The sequence below is a fragment of the Nipponia nippon genome, unplaced genomic scaffold, assembly GCF_047370975.1.
Source record: "Nipponia nippon isolate SJK-2023a ecotype South Korea unplaced genomic scaffold, ASM4737097v1 scaffold_54, whole genome shotgun sequence".
Taxonomy (NCBI): Eukaryota; Metazoa; Chordata; class Aves; order Pelecaniformes; family Threskiornithidae; genus Nipponia; species Nipponia nippon.
The window spans coordinates 12,860-32,945 of record NW_028262374.1 but is presented as its reverse complement, the minus strand read 5'-3'; the positions used below and the strand labels follow the sequence as shown (position 1 = coordinate 32,945).

General features: G+C 54.4%; 2 protein-coding genes and 1 pseudogene across 2 annotated transcripts; 1 reads left to right on the top strand and 2 right to left on the bottom strand.

Moving 5' to 3' along the window:
* The first annotated feature begins 1,095 nt into the window (after nucleotides 1–1,095).
* On the top strand, nucleotides 1,096–2,052 carry LOC148051784 (olfactory receptor 14A16-like). Its single transcript, XM_087735257.1, has one exon. It carries the CDS (start codon nucleotides 1,096–1,098, stop codon nucleotides 2,050–2,052), a length of 957 nt encoding a protein of 318 aa, XP_087591383.1.
* A 6,149-nt stretch (nucleotides 2,053–8,201) lies between these two features.
* Nucleotides 8,202–16,390, bottom strand: LOC148051783 (olfactory receptor 14A16-like; annotated as a pseudogene).
* A 1,677-nt stretch (nucleotides 16,391–18,067) lies between these two features.
* Nucleotides 18,068–19,087, bottom strand: LOC148051782 (olfactory receptor 14C36-like). The gene has a single exon (XM_087735259.1). The coding sequence runs from the start codon at nucleotides 19,085–19,087 to the stop codon at nucleotides 18,068–18,070; it is 1,020 nt and encodes a 339-aa protein (XP_087591385.1).
* Nucleotides 19,088–20,086: the final 999 nt, after the last annotated feature.

Here is a 20,086-nt window from a genome sequence, read left to right as displayed (position 1 = left end):
GGGTTTTTCTTTGTTCCTCCACCTGCTTGTGCTGCTCTTCTTCCTGCTCTTGGGCTCCCTGGCAGTAATGGTGGTGGTGTGGGGCAAAGGGTGGGGGTGCTGAGTGCCTGCTCTGGCCCTGACCTGGAGGATGCTGCCCTGGAGGTGTTTCCATGGGACCAAGGTGCCCAAGCCCTCTCTTCATTTTCCAGGCTCGAGACACTGCAGTGAGTGGTTGGGCAATGAGACACTGCTTCCCTTAGCAGACATCACCTTCAGACACCTGATCAGGCTGGACAGGGAGTCCTGTGGGGCTGTGAGCATCACTCCAGAAGGGCACAGCTCTCCTGTAGGACCCTTGTGATGTCTGAGAGCACTTGATCTACTCAAACAAAGCAGCATCCTTGTCCTGTCCTCTCCATCATACTCTGCAGAGCTGTGCTGGAAAGGAGAGGTGTTTTGAAATCTGCACCTTGAACAGGACGGCTCTGCTCCCAGAACAGAGCAGTTTTTGTTTGGAACAACCTCTGCGAGCAGCCCTCCTGCAGCTGGGAGCGTTGCAAGCACAGAGCAGCTGGGCACCAGGCTGATGGACAGAGCAGCCCTCCTGGATGCGAGCACTGATGCAGGTTTACACTGAGAGCAACGGGGCAACGGGGGAATTTTACCCTTTCCAAGAACATTTCCCAAGTGGGATGGGGGTGTCTGTTTTCTAAACCGGAGTGTAATGAGATATATTTGCTGCACCTCATCTCCCACCTTCCTCTGTGGAAGAAAGCGTCCTTCGGAGCTTGCACCCTGCGCTCTAGTGCAGCACAGGGAACTCCTCCCCAGGAACCCTCCCTCCAAACACCCTGGGCTGTTGCTGCCTCCATGGGTCATTGCTGTAAAGCAGGGCTGACCCTCAAGGAGCCCCTGGGGAGAGGGCACGGCTCTGCACAGCACACTCAACCAGCAGAAAGCAGAGCTGAAGCCTCGGAGCTGCATAACACTCCCCCCAGAAAGAAAAGCTCCCTTAGGTATTTCACAATGAAGGAATCAAATTTTGCTCAGAGAAGCTTCTCTGAATTTTTCTGGTTTATCTCCTTTGGCAGTTTCCATGCCCAGAAGCAGCAGATGTCCAATGGCAGCTCCATCACCCACTTCCTCCTCCTGGCATTCACAGACACACGGGAGCTGCAGCTCTTGCACTTCTGGCTCTTCCTGGGCATCTACCTGGCTGCCCTCCTGGGCAACGGCCTCATCATCACCACCGTAGCCTGCGACCACCGCCTCCACACCCCCATGTACTTCTTCCTCCTCAACCTCTCTGTTCTTGACCTGGGCTCAGTCTCCACCACTGTCCCCAGATCCATGGCCAATTCCCTCTGGGACACCAGGGACATCTCCTACGCAGGATGTGCTTCACAAACCTTTGTGTTTGTCTTTTTGATGTCATCAGAGTTTTATCTCCTCACCATCATGGCCTTTGACCGCTACATTGCCATCTGCAAACCCCTGCACTACGGGACCCTCCTGGGCAGCAGAGCTTGTGTCCACATGGCAGCAGCTGCCTGGGGCACTGGGTTTCTCCATGCTGTCCTGCACACTGCCAGTACATTTTCCATTCCCCTCTGCCACGGCAATGCTGTGGGCCAGTTCTTCTGTGAAATCCCCCACATCCTCAAGCTCTCCTGCTCAGATGCCTACCTCAGGGAGCTGGGGCTTCTTATGGTTAGTCTCTTAGTAACGTTCAGCTGTTTTGTTTTCTTCGTGCTGTCCTACGTGCAGATCTTCAGGGCTGTGCTGAGGATCCCCTCACAGCAGGGACGCCACAAAGCCTTTTCCACGTGCCTCCCTCACCTGGCCGTGGTCTCCCTGTTTGTCAACACTGCCATATTTACCTACCTGAAGCCCCCCTCCATCTCCTCCCCATCCCTGGATCTGGTAACGGCAGTGCTGTACTCGGTGGTGCCTCCAGCAGTGAACCCCCTCATCTACAGCATGAGGAACCAGGAGCTCAAGTGTGCCGTGTGGAAACTGATAACTGGATGTTTTTCTGGAGCAATAAACTGCCCATCGTCTTCTTCATAGCTGTTATAACGTAACTCATTACAGGCGCAGCCTGTCTTCTGTATTTTTTGTTGTTGGTGGTGGTTTTTTACTTGGGATAAAGTTGTTCCTTTTCTAATTCATTTTTTGCTTTTCTTTTCTGACTGAGTGGTAGTTTAAATGAGGAGCCATGCTCTCTGTGTGTTTAAACAAAATAAAGAGCACTTCAGTGACTATTTTTTTTACCTGAGATCCTTCCTCCAAGGCCTTTTTGGAGCTGCAGGGAGAGTTCCTTTATGCATGGATGGAAGGGAAAAGAGTCCCGGCATGGCAGCACTGCCAGGGAGCACCAGCACTTGGTCTTCAAGAGCTGTTCTCTTGCCACTTCCACACTCTCTTCCTGATCCCTTGCGTTGGTGTCAGCCCTGAGAGCTCTGGCAGCGTTGTGACAGTCGTGCTGCGTGGTCGTCCTGTGACCGCAGGCAGGGACAGGCAATGGGCACTTCTGTGACAGAGCTGGCCTCCACAACAGCTATTCCATAAAGAAGGGTGATGATGTCCTCAGGGCAGTGTCTGAAGGCTCAGGTCTTCTTCCAAAGCTGCTGTCAAGAACAAGATCAAGAAAGTGCCCTAGTGAGGAAAACACCAGTGAACATCTAATGTGTGTGAGTGTGCAGGGCTGGGGCACACAGCAGTGTCCCTTGCACAGCCAGGCCTCCAGGGACAGAGTGGAAGGACCAGCACAGCAGGGTCTGCTCTGTGCCCGTGTTTGCCTGACACCCTGGGCAAGGTGCCCCAGGGCAATGGCCACAGACCAGCCCCTTGCAACCACTATTCCCAGCACTGGCCTCTCGCTCCAGCTCAGAGAGGTTCTTTGTCCCTCCATGGAAGGACACCAAATGACTAGGTCAGAAGTCCACGTTTGCATTGTACAGAGGAGATGTAAGCATGCACATCATGTACGTGAGCTGAGATGGTCCTGAGTGAGCACAAATGCCATCAGCTCTTCCTTGGGGTTCCATGAAGGCCTGTGGGACAGACACTGCCTTCAGGCCACTTCTCGCTGGGAGCAACATCCCATGGGAAACCTCCTGAATGCAGCAGTGGAATCTGCTTCCTTGAACTGAGGTCCCTGTGTCCATTCCTCATGACAAGGGGCATCGCAGATGAATGCACAGCAGGGCCATACACCGCAGGCAGTGGCAGCAGGAGGCCTGAGAGGCATTATGCCTGCTGCAGTGCCCTGCCTCTATGTGTATGAGGGAAAGACTGTGTCTCTGAACACTGCTGGGTGCATAAGGAGTCCACAAGGCCAGCTCAGATGTGGATGCCTGACAGAACCCTGCCCTTTCTGTCTGTGACTCCAGGAACAAACCCCCCTGGCCCAGGGAGATTCATCTCAGCTGCCTGGGACAGGCTCGTTGCAAATGCTCCTGGCTGCTCATGTCACCCTTTCTGGATTGTGCCCTCAAAGGTGTCAGAGCCATCAGAGAGGTTCTGAGGTCCTCGGAAAAGGCAGACACCAAACCTTTCTTCCAGAAGTGCAAGGAGGAGGACTGGGAGAGTTACAGGCTGGTCAGCGTCACCTCAGTCCCTGGGAAGAGGATGGGCCAAATACTGCTGCAGCCATTTCCAGGTACTTGTAGGACAAGAGAGGCATTGCTGAATCTGTGTGGGTAGGGGAAAGAGGAGGATGTTTTGTATGTGGGCCTTAGCAAGAGTTTTGACATGGTTTCGCATAATCTCTTTAGAGCCAGATTGGTGATACCTGGACTGAAGCAGTGGGTGATGTAGTGGGTGGGAAGGTGGTTGGTGGATCCAGCCCAAATGTCAGCAGTGGTAGAGTCCTGCTGGTGGCCACTTCCTAGTGGCATCCCTCAGTGCAAGCCCTGGGGCCAACACTCTGGAGTGTCTTCATTAACTGCCTGGATAATGTGCCGGAGTGCCTTTTCAGCTCCTTTGTGGATGATGCCAAACTGGGCAGAGCCCCTGAGCAACCTCATCTTGTTCACCCAGCCTCGAGCAGGATAGATGGACAAGGTGATGTTCAGGGGTCTCTTCCAAGCTGAGTTTTTCTAGGATTCAATGACTCTTTGCCTTGGAGAGCTTTTTGAAGACAGAAGACACAGAGGAAGAAGGAAAAAACAGAGAGACAGGGATTAGATAAAACTGATGAAACAAGCTTACTTTTATCTGTTCAAATACTGGGCCACAAGTAGGGTGAGGGCTGGGTATGGTATCATGTGGTCAAATGTGTCTCAGGAACTCATAATCCATTAGGAAGCCAATGGCTGTGAAGGGGGCTGTGAGGTCACTTCTGCCTCTGGAGGTGAGAGGCCAACAGCAGGAATGTGTCTGGGAAAGGCACTGTGAGGTCACTTCTTCCTGAAACAGCCGATAGGTCAGCCCTTGACTCATGGCTGGGATATGTGCTGCTAAACTCACCTCTGCCAGTGTCTCTGACAACTCCTCTGGAGCTGGGGGTGCAACCCCAGCACACAGGAGGTGTCAAGGAGCCACCAGCCCAGCTGCCACATGGAGGAGCAGGCACTCATGGACCTTGGGGCTGCCCCTCACTGCCTCAGTGGGCAGATCCTTTCTGCCACCTTCATGTTGGGGCTGCTGCTTCCCTGGAGCCATGGCTGCGGACAACAGCAGGACGTGGTCTCTTCAGAGCACCACTGCCAGCTCAGGGGCCTGTGGAGAGCATGGGGTGGGAACCAAGAGAAGTTGGCCAGGGGAAAGGAGTGGCCAGGGAAAAGAGCAAGGGAGCATTTCTGTGCCTGCAGGGAGGAATCCATGAGAAAGAGAAACCTCTTTCTGCAGGCATCCACCTGGGGCACGCTGCTCTGTGCCCTGGCCAAGAATCCTGTGTTGGCTTGGGGAGGGGGACTGGCAATGATGGGGCATGGTCAGTCTGTGGCATCTCCTGGACCAGAGAGCAGGATTCCTGCAGTTTCCCTAACCTCCCTTTCCTCATGCCAGGGTGAGCCTCCAGCCCTGGGGCTGATGGGGAGGCTGACCCTTCTCTGCTCCCTTCAGAGGGGCTGGGGCTGTGGGCTGCGGTGGGCACTGCCGTGGGGCCAGCCCAGGCTGGGCTGCTCTGTGGGGCTGGGCTGGGGAGAGGGCAGGGGAGATAGGAAGAGCCAGGAAAGGTCTGGTCCGGTCTGGAAAGTGCCCAGGACAGGACAACACCCATGTTAGCTGAGCTGTGGGACCAGTTCGTGGAAAACTGTCTTCCATGGGAGGCACCCCACGCTGGAGCAGGGGAAGAGTGTGAGGAGTCCTCTCCCTGAGGATGAAGGAGCAGCAGAGACAACGTGTGATGAACTGGCCACAACCCCCATTCCCTGTCCCCCTGCACCAATCATTGGGGAGGAGGAAGAGAAAATCAGGAGGGAAGCTGAGCCCAGGAAGAAGGAAAGGGTGGGGGGCAGGTGTTTCAAGATTGTACTTATGTCTCATTATCTTACTCTGACTTTTGATTGCCAATAAATGAAATTAATTTCCTCAAGTTGAGTCTGTTTTGCCCATGACAGGAATTGATGGTGATCTCCCTGTCCTTATCTCGACCCACGAGCCTTTTGTTATATTTTTCCCCCCCTGTCCGGCTGAGGAGGGGGAGTGATAGAGTGGCTTGGTGGGCACCTGGCATCCAACCAGCATCAACGCACCACAGAAGTAGAACATTTCCTTCCCTTTAAATTGGTTCCTTAATTTCTTTGTTGCTTCATTTTATTTTTTGACATTTTCTGAATTGTTCTGTCGTAATCAGGCCTGTAACATTAAAAACAGTATGGTTGTGTCTCACATGGAGTTCAGTGCCCTAAAACACTCCCTGCCCAGCACTGGCCTTGCCACTGCTCGCCCTTTCACACAGCCGGTCACGCTCTGAGGGGCTGAGCTCTCTCAACCGTTCCAGAGAAGAAGGGCGACCGTCTTCAGGGAAACGCTCTGTTTCTGCATGGCCAACATCTTTGTGTTACCAGCACTTCTGGAAGGAGTCCCTAAATCAGCAAGACACACTCTCTTCACATTCCCTCCGCGGTGCACGAATTGTCACTGTATTTTAGGTGCAGAAAGGGGCAAGATTGTCCTGACCCAGCGCCAAACACCTCAACACAGATGTCTACCTCTAATCAAGTTGTCTAGGCTTCCCTTTGCAGTAAATGGAGAGACAGAAGATGTCTCAACCGAGATGCCTGGAGGTTTCCAGGTGACCAACTAATGCTCCAGAAGGGAGCCCTGGGTCACATTTCCAAGCACCTCATGGGTACATCTGTAACCCCAGGGCAGCTCAGACAGCAACAGCCTCTGCATGTGGGCAAATGAATCCAGACCTGAACGTAGGTCTTAGTCTTGAGTTGAAACCTACTTAAAACTTATTCTAGGCAACAACTCAAAACAGTCTTCATTTGCAGAATGTCAGGTATTTTGGCTGAGTGCTAATACTGTTTTCCTCTTTTTATTTTTGTATTTGGGAGGACCACATGAGCACAGCACATTACTTCCCCTCTGCCAACATATTTATATGCAGCTGTTCATCGAAATACATTTCCTACCAGTGCTCTCAGTGGAGAAAATTTATTCTGAAAAACTACTCTATCTATAGTGACCTGTTTCCCAGCTCTTCTTCAGCATCTCTGCCCTTTCTCCTTCCTCTACGTAGTTTATCTTCACAGAGAACTCCAGGTAAAGATTTATTAAGTAATTCAATGTGGGAGATATTTCTGGGAACCATCCAGTTCCCCTCCCTGCCCCCGACTCAATGGAGGGCTCCCCCCAGTTATGTGTCATCCACAAACCTGTCGAGGGTGAACTCTGTCCCATTGTCCAGGCCACCACTAAAGATGTCAGACAGCACTGGCCCCAGCACTTCTCCGGGAGGGATGCCTCCAGAAACTGGCCATCAGTTGGACTTTCTAACAAGGATCCTTATGTTCCCCCCAGCCGCCATGACATTTCAAAGCCAAAGGGCAGCAGCCTTGCAATGACAGCAGCCGTTTCCCTCAGCCCCCTTGGGTGCATCCCCTCTGCTCCCAGGCACTTGCCTGTGTCCAGCTGGCACTAGTGCTCCCCAGCTGCAGCTTGCTCTCACATGGCTGAAGCTTTGCTACCGCAGAGGCTGCTGGGGGACTCAAGGACCACGGAGACTTGGGGGCAGACCTTACCAGGCAAGGGGTGGGGAAATGAGGCAATGAGATCCTCAGCCTCTTCCATGCCTGTGCAAGGCCTTTTTGGACCGCACTGGTAGTCCAAGTAATTGAATCTTGCTGGGATTTATCTGTCCCTCACTGTCAGGAGAGTACCTCAGGCCAAATTAGGCTCAGATCCACATTTGGGACTTCATCTTGGAGGGGTTTCACTTGGGAAGAAGAGCCCAGGAGTGAGGAGCTCAGCCTCATGGTGAAAAACATTTTCCTTATCTCCAGGCCGAATGCCCAGTGGTATTTTCCTCCCAACCATCACTAAGAACACAATCATTAAGAGCCTGGCTCTGTATTTTCCATGACCTCCTCGTAGGGACTGGCAGGCTGGGATGACGTCCCCCTCAGCCTTCCCTTCTCAAGGCTGGACAAGCCCAGCTCCCTCAGCGTCTCCTACTGGCAAAGTGCTCCAGTCCCAGGCTGTCCTGAGGGGCCTTTGCTAAACCCAATCCAGCTTGCCAATATCGTCCCAGAATTAGGTATCTGAAGTCTGGATGGAATATTCCAGAGAATTCCTTCCCTCCGTCTCCTGGCCATGCTCCTGGTTGTACAGCCCAGGATGCTGGTGGCCTGCCTTGCTGCCAGGGCACACGGCTGCCTCCTGCCCAGCTCGCTGACCACCAAGACCAGTCCCATTCCCTAACACATTGCCCCATGCCCTCCTCCCCTCAGCCCATGGAGAACACCAGCACAGCAGCACGGCCTTGTGGGGGGACAACATCATCAGCCTGTTCCTGACCTCAGCTTTGGAAGAAGAGCCCGACCTCCAGACACCGGCACTGGGGAAATCCCCTTTTATTACAGAGACATGACATGGGAGGCCAGCTGCACCATTGGGCCAGGCACATGTGCAAAGACCTTTGGGTCAGACAGACTGGGTTCATGCCTCTGGAGAAGCAAACTGCATGTAGACATTCCTGGAGAAACACAGTTATCAAAGATTAAATGCCCAAAGCACAGGAGATTCCCCAGATACATTGGAAATCACTTGTGAAGAGACATGGGCAGCTTACTGCTGCTGAAAGACTGCTGATTGAATGAGCTTCTTCAGTGCCTCTTTGAGCTCCTGGTTCCTCATGCTGTAGATGAGGGGGTTCACTGCTGGAGGCACCACCAAGTACAGCACTGCCACCTCCAGGTCCAGGGATGGAGAGGAGATGGAGGGGGGCTTTAGGTAGGCAAACATGGCAGTGCTGATAAACAGGGAAACCACGGCCAAGTGAGGAAAACACGTGGAAAAGGCTTTGTGGCGTCCCTGCTGTGAGGGGATCCTCAGCACAGCCCTGAAGATCTGCACATAGGACACCACAATGAAAACAAAACACCCAAAAGCTCAAGAAAAACTAACCACAATAAGCCCAACTTCCCTGAGGTAGGAGTGTGAGCCGGAGAGCTTGAGGATGTGGGGGATTTCACAGAAGAACTGGTCCACAGCATTGCCTTGGCAGAGGGGGAGTGAAAACGTATTGGCAGTGTGCAGGAGAGCATGGAGAAACCCAGTGCCCCAGGCAGCTGCTGCCATGTGGACACAAGCTCTGCTGCCCAGGAGGATCCCGTAGTGCAGGGGTTTGCAGATGGCAACATAGCGGTCGTAGGCCATGACGGTGAGGAGATAAAATTCTGCTGACATCAAAAAGACAAACACAAAGATTTGTGAAGCACATCCTGCGTAGGAGATGTCCCTGGTGTCCCAGAGGGAACTGGCCATGGATTTGGGGAGAGTGGTGGAGACTGAGCCCAGGTCGAGGAGGGAGAGGTTGAGGAGGAAGAAGTACATGGGGGTGTGGAGGTGGTGGTCGCAGGCGATGGCAGTGATGATGAGGCCATTGCCCAGGAGGGCAGCCAGGTAGATGCCCAGGAAGAGCCAGAAGTGCAAGAGCTGCAGCTCCTGTGTTTCTGCGAATGACCAGAGAAGGAACTGGGTGATGGTGCTGCTGTTGGATGGTTGCTTCCTCTGCCCGTGGGGTCCTGTTCTTAGAGGAAGAGTCAATGAAGGGTTAAGGGAAACTTTGCTGAGAAAAATCAAAGCTTTCTTTTAAATTCTCACTCTGATACAGTCTGCCTCATCCCCCACCCACCCAATTCTTTTTCCAGACCTTCCTTCAGCTCTGTGGCTGCAACTCTGGCTTGCGCTGGCCGAGCAATCTGTGAGGAGCAGGGCCTCTGCCCGCTGCCTGCCAAGGAGTCAGCCCTGCTCTGCAGCAGTGAGATCATGGGAACGGTGGGAGAAGGGGTCAGTCCTACTGTTCGACTTTGACAGATGAAACTGCTCCTAACTTAGAAGGGCTTGCCAGCACCTGCACTCCCAGTGCTAAGGAACAGGGATTGATGAAGGCAACTTGAGAGGTTTGGGTTTTTTAATACTCCCCCCATTTCACCTGTGGAGTTTTCTTGGATGTCAGAAACCCTCAGCATTTCTGCTGCACTCAGGGAGAACAAAGGGAGTCCTGTGAAGCAAAAGGATTGCCTGGGGCTTAGTGTAGAAGGAGGGGAGCTGGTCTGTTGGGATTAAGGGAAAACCAGCTTATGCTCCAGCCCCACAGACTGCATTGCCCACAGCCACACAGGTTACAGGAAAGCTGAGACACTTGTTCCCATGCACACAGCTGCATGAAAGGACCCACAAGATCAGTGTGCGACTCCACAGCTGAAACTCCCATCCCGAGAGAGCCTGGCAGCAAGAAGGACATAACAATAACACAGACCAGTGGAGAAACAAGGGAAAACACAGTGAGGGTGTGGCTGAGAGAGGCCAGGGCAGAGGCATTGGGGCACTCAGACAGCGTTGCCCTTCCCCAGCTGTGCACGCCACCTCCCAGACACCACCATTGCCGGGCAGCTGCTCTCAGCCCCTGCGCTCTGCAGAGGGAACTGGGCCCGTGGCTGCAGAGCTGCACCACGGCTCTGCTGGAGCTCTGGCTGCAGGGGAGGTGGTTCACGCCTTGGAGCCCCCAGCCCTGAGGGCAGAGGCTTTGGTGGGTGGGAGAGGAGGCAAGGGGGCTTGCTCAGAGGAAGGGGTCTGCATTGGAGGGGATCATACGGATCTTCTGAATTCTCCCTCCCACAACATTTCTGGTTTTACTTTCCTCTTGTTCCCTCATCATCTCCCTGCTGCCTGGAGATTCTCACCCTGGGAGGTGTTTCCCTGTCCCATGTTTTTTCCCTCTCAGTGCTCACAGACCCCATCCCAACCTCTGTGCACTCGACTTGGCCCTCCAGAAACCTGCCTGTTTGCAGGGCACTGGCTGGGTGCATGTTCCTGTTTGCAGGTGGAAAAGGGCAGGTCAGAAGAACCCTGATGGGTCCAGCAGAGGTGATGCTGGTGCTGTGCATAGGCAGAGGAGAGGCTGAGGGCACTTTAGGAGGCTGCTATCAGGAGTTACTGATCACTCGCTCAGGAGTCTCCCTGACTTCTTTAACGTCAATAGATCCTTTTCCATTTGTCCCTTTTCCACTACCCCCCAGCCCAAAACAGGAAACTGAAAAGACAAATTCAGGAACTCTTCATTGTCTTTATGGCAATCCCTGCCAGGACCTTCTCCTTGAAACATCCCTGAGGAAATATTCTGGGGCTGAACTGGAGCTGTGAGCAGCCCTGACCCACGCAGCACCCTCTCAACAGCAGAAGGACCCTGCCCTACCAGGGGTCCCTTCTTCCACCCACTGATTCTCCCCACAGTGCCTTTGGGAGCTCCCTCGGCAGGCTGAGCACTGACCCTGGCACACAGACCTCTGGGGCACAGGGACCCTGCTCTGAAGGACAGCCCTGGGCATCCGTGGCTGTGCACCCGGCTTAACATCCTTGCAGTCACCCCCGGAGGAAGGCAGCCATCATGCCCTGTCCCTCTGATGGTGCAGCAGGGAAAACCTGCTCTGGAACATCTCTTCCTCCTCTGCACTGGAGAAGCTGTGAGAATCAACCTTAAAGATCCCATAGGTTGTGGGATGTAGCAGCTTCTGGAGATCCCTCCTGCAACTGCAGCTTCACTGCCCGGCTTCCAGGGACTTACCGTGTCAAAGGCTGTGAAGATTTTTCCCACAATGAGCTCTCAGCGTTCTCCCACTCCAGGCTGCCTTTAACCTCTCTCTGCCTCGCTCCTCTCCCCTCGCTGCCTGCAGGCACTGCCCTCAGCCCTGCTGCCCTTTGCAGAGGAGGTGCTCCTGGGCAGAGCTGTCTCTCTGCAGTGCTGCCCACTTGCCAGCAGCTCCCTCCATGCCAGGAGCCCAGGCCAGCTCGGCAGCAGAGGCCCAGCCCAAGGCACCACTTTCTCTGCCCCTCTGGGCTCCCTCCAGGTGTCCCTGGGGCTCTAAGGGCTGACAGCGACTGAGAGGCAGCAGGGTCTCTCCTGGGGAGCAGGGGTTGACACAGACTGATGTCATCACTGCCTGACCCTTTCTGAACGCTGGAGAGATGGATTTTAGAAGTGGCATTTTCCCAAACATGGCGTGGTGGTCTATGAGAGGTGGAAATGTTCCCGTCCCTTTACCCCTCTCCCCATCACATTGCCAGGTGGGTCACCTCGGCAGTGACAGGCAGAGATCATTTCCCCCCAGTGCAGGGCAGGGATTCAGCTGAGCCCATAAGGTGTCTCCTCTCTGGTGAAGAGGCCAGAGACTGCAGTGGGGTTCGGCTCTCCCCCATGCACCCCACAGACCCACAGCTGCTGGGATTCCTCTTGCTTCAGCTCAGGGTGCACAAAACAGGTGCCTGCAGACCAGCCCCTGCCCTGAGCACCCACTGGGATGCGTGGGCATGGGGGGTGGCAGTCAGCTGCTCTCACACAAACTCCTGGTGGCATTTGAGGTGCCAGGGTGGTCCAAGACTTGTGGATGTGTCTGCAAGCTCTGATGGAGCATACCTGGGACACCCACACCTGCCTGGAGCATCAGCTGTGAGGCTGGTGGGGAGGGTGCCTTGGCCACCTCACATTACACCCAATGTTTAGGGCATCTGAACGTCTGTCAGACTCACATTTCCATGGCAGCTGCTGGACTTTCAGCTGACCAAGAGGAGGAGTGCATGAGAAGGGGGGTCAGATTTGTCTTGCAGCACCATCCACTGCACTCCCTAGAGCTCAGCTCACTGCAAAGTTCAGGCACGTGCACATCCCTGCAGTGAAGGCACCTACCTTGTTTCAAGGCTCTGTTTTAAATGGCATCAGAAAGGCCTCTAGTGCCATGCCAGGGGAGGCTGGGGTGCCCAGTGAAACTGCCCGTGGCTGGCAAATGTGGCACAGGACCTCCAGGAAAGCCATGTCCCACTGGAGTGGGGGCTGGGCAGACACAGCAGGGCCTCCCAAAGGAGTCCAGTGCCTTTGTGCCAGCACCTGAATGCCAGCACCCCAGCAAGGAGGCAAGGTCCATCTCATCTACACCCACATGTGCTGCAAGATTGGGAGGCACATCACACCAGGGTCTCCACTCATGTCCCTGGACTCTCAACCCCTGACAGTTCTCTTCTCCCATCTCCTCTACCCACTTACCTAATGATATGAAAAAAAAAAACCATGCCACTGATGTCCACAGGCTGGCTGGAGTGCAGGCTTACCTCACCTAGGGACTTTCTCAGGGGTACCTTGTGTTCCTGGAGACTGGCACAAGGTGCTGCCGAGTCAGCTCAGGCAGCAAACTTCTCTCTTGCAAGGCCATCATGGCCCAGGCCTGCCTTTCTCTGCCTCAGGGACTGCAGGGTTTGTTGTCTTCATGAGCACCTCATTTCATCATTACATTGCCACCTGCCATCCTTCCCAGCACATCTTTGCTCTGAAGCAAAGCCTTTGCTTACGCAGGGTCCTGGGTGCTTGGTTCCAGTTTTCTCCATGAGAAGCCTTTGCTGAGCTGCTGCAACCGGAGTGTGCACCCATGCCCTCAGCCTGGGACACAGGCAGGAGCATCTGGAGCCCCTTATTCCATCACGGAGCTTCTGAGGGAAACACTGCAGTGATGTGGTGGAACAGGTTGCACAGCGTTGGGTACTGTCATGGCTAGATACAGGCTCTTTAGGGGACACTGAGGGTGATTGGTGAAGGTGAGAGAATGAGACCGGGGCATGCCCTCTATGAAGGCTGGGGCAGATGGAATGTATGGTGGGGCAGAAGACAGGCTGCGTGAATGTGGGTGAGGAACAGAGGAGAAACCAGTGAAGGTGACATGAGTGTGAGAGTTAGAACCATCAGTCAGGGTGAGAAAGTGGACAAAGTCTTCTGTAGGCAGCCGAGGAAGTCCCCAGATCAGCGACCCTTGCACTCACTGGATGGGCAAAGTGCTTGCGTGCAAACAGTCCCATTGGGTCCTGGAGAATCTCAGGGTTAACTTCTTTTCCCAGCTTCCAAGCTGGCCAAGAGGGTGAGTCAGGGCTGGGCAGGGATGTTGAAATGTCAGCCTTGGCTGTGGTGACTGTGGAGACCAGCAGAGCACAGGTTTGGGATCTCAGAGAAGCAGACATTGTCCTGCTCAGAGCCCTGGTAGTAGGAGATCCCATGGAGAGGAAGATCTGAAAGGGAAAAATCTACGAAAGCTGAGAGGCCTTTAAGGACATCTTCCTCCGGGCACTGGAAGGGTCTGTCCTGATACGCAGGGAAACAACCCTTCACCTCAGGAAACCCACTGAGCTCAACAGGAACCTCATGGCTGAGGTCCGGTGCCACAAGGAGGTGGAAGCAGGGAGAGGCTCCAAAGGAGGAGTTTAGAAACGTTGTCTGGAGAAATAAGGATTGTGTTAGGTGAGTCAAAGCTCCCCAAAAGGTCAAGCTTGCAAGGGATGTCAGAGGGCAATGAGGTAAGCTGCTACATCTTCCTTAACCATGACAAAACCACAGAAAGGTGAAGTGGGCCACTGCTGAATTTAGGAAGAGTAGATGCAGCTCGGTCTGAAGTACACGATGTCTTCTTTTCCTCTGTCTTCACCAGCAAGCTCTCCCAGGTCTTTGTGCCCTCAGGCAGGACTCAAGGAGGAAGAGAACAATCAGCAGTGGATGAGGATCAGGTCAGGGGCTCCTTAAGCAAACTCACCCCTTCGGAGTCTACGGAGTGGATGGGCTGCATCCAAGGGCGCTCTTTCTCTGCAGTCCCCGGATGGGCTGTTAGCAAGCAGAAGGCCAAGGGACATGACACTGGAGAGTGATCCATAGCACCCTAGCTGAAACACCCCGTGTCAGCTTTAGTGCAGCAGCCAAACGCAGAGGCATATGGAAATGTGTCAAGGTCCTACTGAGCACCTTCCTTGGTCACAGGCCAGCTGGGAAGTGGAAGAGGGAAAGGGGCTGAGCAGCAGTGATCCCTGTCTGGCTGGGTCTGCTTCTCACCCTGACCAGCATGGCCAGTGCAGGGCCACCCCATGGCCCCAGGGCACCACAGTCCCCTCGCTCTGCAGAGCAGCACCGCCAGCTCAGAGCCCTGTGGGGAGCGTGGCCAGGGGTGCAGGAACGGCCGACCAGGCCAGCATGGACACACTCACCTGGGGAAAGGGTCTCTGGGGAGAAGGGGTGTCCAGGGAGAAGAGCAGGGCATCATGGCTGTGGAGGGGAGAAATAAAAAGAGCACCCCGTTCCTGCGTGTCCAGCTGGGGCAGGCTGCTGTGCTGCTGGGGCAGCAGGAGCTACCAGAGGAGCCCCAGGGCCAGGACCCTCATGCTGTCCTGGGGAGCAGGACTGGCACAGGGGGGAAGCAGGCTGCTGGTGGTGGGGATCTCCTGAGCATGACGGCAGGAGGGACACTGTCACAGCCCTCTGTTTCCTGCTGTCATGGCCAGCCTCCAGGCCTGGGGCTGCTGGGGAGGCTGAGACACCTCTCTGCCCTGTAAAAGCTGCTGTGCCCTTCGGAGGGGCTGGGGCTGTGGGGTGAGTGCCCAGAGCTCTGCAGCAGCCTGTGGCTGGCATTGCCATGGGGCCAGCCCAGACTGGGCTGCTCTGCTGGGATGGGAAGGGATGGGGAGAGGGCAGAGGAGGTGGGGAGAGCTGGGAAGGGGCTGGGCTGGAAAGTTCCCAGGAAACAAAAACACCAGGGTACAGCTCAGCTGTGTGAGTGTGGAGGGTGGGGGCACGCAGCAGTGTCCTCACACAGCCAGGCCTGGCAGAGACCTGAAGGGCCAGCAGAGCAGGACCTGGTCTATGCCACAGTCCCTGCAGACCGCGAGCAAGGTGCCCCAGGGCGATCATCACAGACCTCCACCTATTCTCTCTTCAAAAACCTCTCCAAGGGACAGATTCACTGAGTCATAGAATAAATAGTGTCTGAAGAGAGCCCTGAACATGATCTTGCCTCACTCTCCTGCTCAAGGCAGGGTGAACCAGATGAGGCTGTTCAAGGCCTCCGCCCAGCTTTGCATCATCCAGAAAGGAGCTGAAAGTGCGCTCTATCACATCATACAGGCAGATAATAAAGACGTCGCACAGTGTTGGCCTAAGTGCTGGTCAGTGAGGGATGCCATCAGCAGCTGGCTGCCCAGAGGACTTTGTACCACTGGTGACATTTGAGCCTGATCGTCCAGCCAATTTCCCACCCAATGTCCACTTCTTCAGCACAGGTAGCACTTATCTGGCTGTAAGGACACCACAGGAGACCTAGGCCTTGCAAAATTCCATGTACACAACACGCCTTTCTTTCCCCTGCCCTTTTTGCTTCAGCAATCCCTTTCTTGTTCTTCTAGTGCCTGGAAATGGATGGCTGCAGGAGGAGGTGTCCCATGCCCTTCCCAGGGACAGAGGCAGGCTGACCAGCCTGTAATTCTCCCAGTTCCCATTCCCGTCCTTCTTGAAGATGGGATTGATGTTTGCCTTTCCAGGGACCTCAGAACCTCTCTGATTGCTCTGGCACTTTTGAGAGCACAATCCAGAATCACGGGCAAGGGTGACTTAGGAGACAGGAGCCCTTGCAAGGAGCCTGTCCCAGGCAGCTGAGATGAATCTCCCTGGGCCAGGGGGATTTGTTCCTGGAGTCACACACAGGAATGGCAGGGTTCTGTCAGGCGTCCACATCTCAGCTGGCCTCATGGACTCCATATGCACCCAGGGGTGGTCAGAGACAGAGTCTTTCCCTCTTACACACAGAGGCAGGGCACTGCAGGAGTCATAGTGTCTCTCTGGCCTCCTGCTGCCACTTCCAGAGGCTGGGAGGCACCTCAGCTTTGTGGTGTATTGCCCCGCTCTGCACTCACCTGAGATGCCCCTTGTCATGGGGAGTGGACATGGGGACCTCGGCTCAAGTAAGAACATCCTACTGCTACATTCAGGCGGTTTCCCATGGGATGTTACTCCCAACGTGAAGTGACCTCGAGGCACTGTCTGTCCCACAGGCCTTCATGGAACCCCAAGGAATAGCTGAAGGCATTTGTGCTCACTCAGGTTCATCTCAGCTCACGTATGTGATGTGCGTGCTTACATCTCCTCTGTACAATGCAAATATGGACTTCTGAGCTACTCCTTTGGTGACCTTCCATGGAGGGACAAAGAACCTCTTCAGGCTGGGGTGAGAGGCCAGTGCTGGCAATGGTGGTTGTGAGGGGCTAGTGCAGGATGATTGCCCTGGGGCAGCTTCCCCAGGGTGCACAGCGAACACAGGCACAGGCCAGACCCAGCCCTGCTGGTCCTTCAGGTCTCTCTCAGGAGGCCTGGCTGTGCGGGGACGCTGCTGCGGGCCCCAACCCTGCACACTCACATTCTTTAGCTGTATACTGGTGTTTTCATCTGCGGTCTGCTTTCCTGGGCATGTTCTTGAGAGAATCTTTGGAGGAAGACCTAAGCCTTCAGGCACTGCCCTGAGGAGATCAGCTTTCTTCATGGAAATGCTGTTATGGAGGCCAGCTCTGTCATGGAAGCGCCCATTGCCTGTCCCTGCCTGTGGTCACAGGACGACCACACAGCATGACTGTCACCAAGCTGCCAGAGCACTCAAGCCTTCCACCAACGCAAGGGATCAGAAAGAGAGTGTGGAAGTGGGTAAGTAGGAACTCGGGGTTGTCTGAGATTAAATCCAGTCGTAATATCAAAGAGCTTTTCAGCATTGTCACTCCCAATTCACCTGACTGCAGAGCAGAGCTGTGGGCAGTTTGGGTTGTGCCTTCTGCTCTAGCTGCCCCAGCACAGCTGAGGAGTGGTTGGAATGCAGCAATGCCTGGCATTTCTGCTGCACTGCAAGGGAAACCTTGTGGGTGCTGAGCTTGGGCACAGGGACTGTCCCTTAGTGCAGAGTGAGGACAGCCGCTCTGTCCATCAGCCCTGCTCTCAGCTGCCCTCTGCTGGCAGCTCTTCCAGCTGGAGGACTATCGCACTCGGGTGTTCCCCCCAACAGAAAGAGGCCAGTGCTGGGAGCAGAGGAATCCAGTTTCCAAGTGCAGATCTCCAACCTCCTCACCCCATCTCATCGCACCTGAGGAGGTGCCCATTGCCTGTCCCTGCCTGTGGTCACAGGACGACCACGCAGCACGACTGTGCCCAAGCTGCCAGAGCACTCAGGGCTGACACCAACACAAGGGATCAGGAAGAGAGTGTGGAAGTGGAAAGAGAACAGCCCTGGAAGACCATGCGCTGGTACTCCCTGGCAGTGCTGCCATGCTGGGACTCTTTTCCCCTCCACCCATGCACCCAGGAACTGTCCCTGCAGCTCCAAAAAGGCCTTGGAAAAAGGATGTCAGGAAAAAAATTGTTGCGGCAGGGTCCTTTATTTTGTTTAAAAACACAGGGAGCATGGCTCTTCATTTACACTGCCGCTCAGTCAGAAAAGCAAAGCAGACAGTGAATTAGAAAGGAGATGACAACATTGTCACAACAAAAAAGCCACCGCCAACAACAAAAAATACAGAAGACAGGCTGGGCCTGTAATGAGCTACAATATAACTGCTATGCAGAAGCAATTTATTGCTCAAAAAACCAGTTAGTTATCAGTTTCCATACTGCACCCTTGAGGTCCTGGTTCCTCATGCTGTAGATGAGGGGATTCACTGCTGGAGGCACCACCGAGTACAGCACTGCCGTTACCAGGTCCAGGGATGGGGAGGAGATGGAGGGGGGCTTCAGGTAGGCAAACATGCCAGCGGTGATAAACAGGGAGACCACGGCCAGGTGAGGGAGGCACGTGAAAAAGGCTTTGTGGCGTCCCTGCTGTGAGGGGATCCTCAGCACAGCCCTGAAGATCTGCACATAGGACAGCACAATGAAAACAAAACATCCCAAAAAAAGAAAACCACTACCTACAAGAAGTCTGGCTTCCCTGATGTAGGAGTGTGAGCAGGAGAGCTTGAGGATCTGGGGGATTTCACAGAAGAACTGGTCCACAGCATTGCCATTGCAGAACAGCAGTGAAAATGTATTGACCATGTGAAGGAGAGCATAGAGGAACCCAGTGCCCCACGCAGCTGCTGTAATGCGGACACAAGCTCTGCTGCCCAGGAGGGTCCCGTAGTGCAGGGGTTTGCAGATGGCAACGTAGCGGTCATAGGCCATGATGGCGAGGAGACAATACTCTGCTGAAATCAAAAAGACAAACAGAAAGAGCTGGGCAGCACATCCTGCGTAGGAGATGGCCCTGGTGTCCCAGAAGGAATTGGCCATGGCTTTGGGGACAGTGGTAGAGATGGAGCCCAGGTCAAGAACAGAGAGGTTGAGGAGGAAGAAGTACATGAGGGTGTGGAGGTGGTGGTCGCAGGCTACGGCAGTGGTGATGAGGCCATTGCCCAGGAGGGCAGCCAGGTAGATGCCCAGGAAGAGCCAGAAGTGCAAGAGCTGCAGCTCCCGCCTGTCTGTGAAGGCCAAGAGAAGGAACTGGGTGATGGAGCTGCTGTTGGACATTTGTCGACTTTGGGCATGGGACACTGTCAGAGAAGGAAAAGACAGTGACAAGTCAGGGGAGACTTCTCTGAGCAAAATCAAAGCCATTTCTCATACACCGTCACCCTGCTACACACAGACACCCTTTTCTTTTTCCAGGAGACCTTCCTTCAGCTCTGTGGCTGCAGCCCTGGGTGGTGCTGGCTGAGTGTGCTGTGAGGAGCAGGGTTTCTTCCCACTGGCTGCCGAGGAGTCAGCCCTGCTCTGCAGCAGTGGGTTCATGGGAAGAGTGGGGTCAGGGGCCAGTCCTGGTGTTCGACCTTGTCTCATGAAACTGCTCCTAGTGCAGAAGGGGCTGTCAGCATCTGCACTGCCAGTGATAAGGAATGAGGTGGCAGAAGGCAGGTTGAGAGGTTGGGTTTCCTTCACATCTTCTCCTCCCCTTGCACCCAGGGGAGTGTTCTTGGATGTCAGAAAGGCTCAGCATTTGTTCTGCACTCAGGGAGAACAGAGGGAGTCCTGCGAGGCAAGAGGAGTGCCTGTGGCTTAGTGCAGAGGGAGGGGAGCTGGTCTGTCCCTCCGTCTGGCTCCCAGCTGCCCTGGGCTTGCCCCTTTCTGAGCTGGAGGGTGATCACATTGTCATATAACCCTGAAAAGCCACCAAGCACTGCTGTGAGCAGAGGGATCCACCTCAGATCACTAAATGTCTCACCCTTTCTCAAGGTCTCAACACTCAACTTTTAGTCCCGGACATACAAGGCTCATTTCATAAACGCGTCACCATTTTCCCTGTCATAACATCTCTGTGCTTCTCCATGGGGCTGAAGATAACACAAAGTTGTTAAGGGCAGGTTTGCATCCTGGAGGGAAGCTCACAACTTGGAAGGAATCTTCAAGGAGATAGCCAAGTGTGCTAACAATGGCATTTGAGTAAGGCAGATTCAACTCATTCCCCAGCCCCACAGGCTTCAATGTCCACAGCATCAAAGCTGGGACATGTGTGCCCATGGACGCACCTGCATGAAAGGACCCACAGAATCAGTGTGTGACTCTGCAGCAAAAACTCCACCTCCCCAGAGGGTCTGGCAGCAAGACCAAGATAACAAT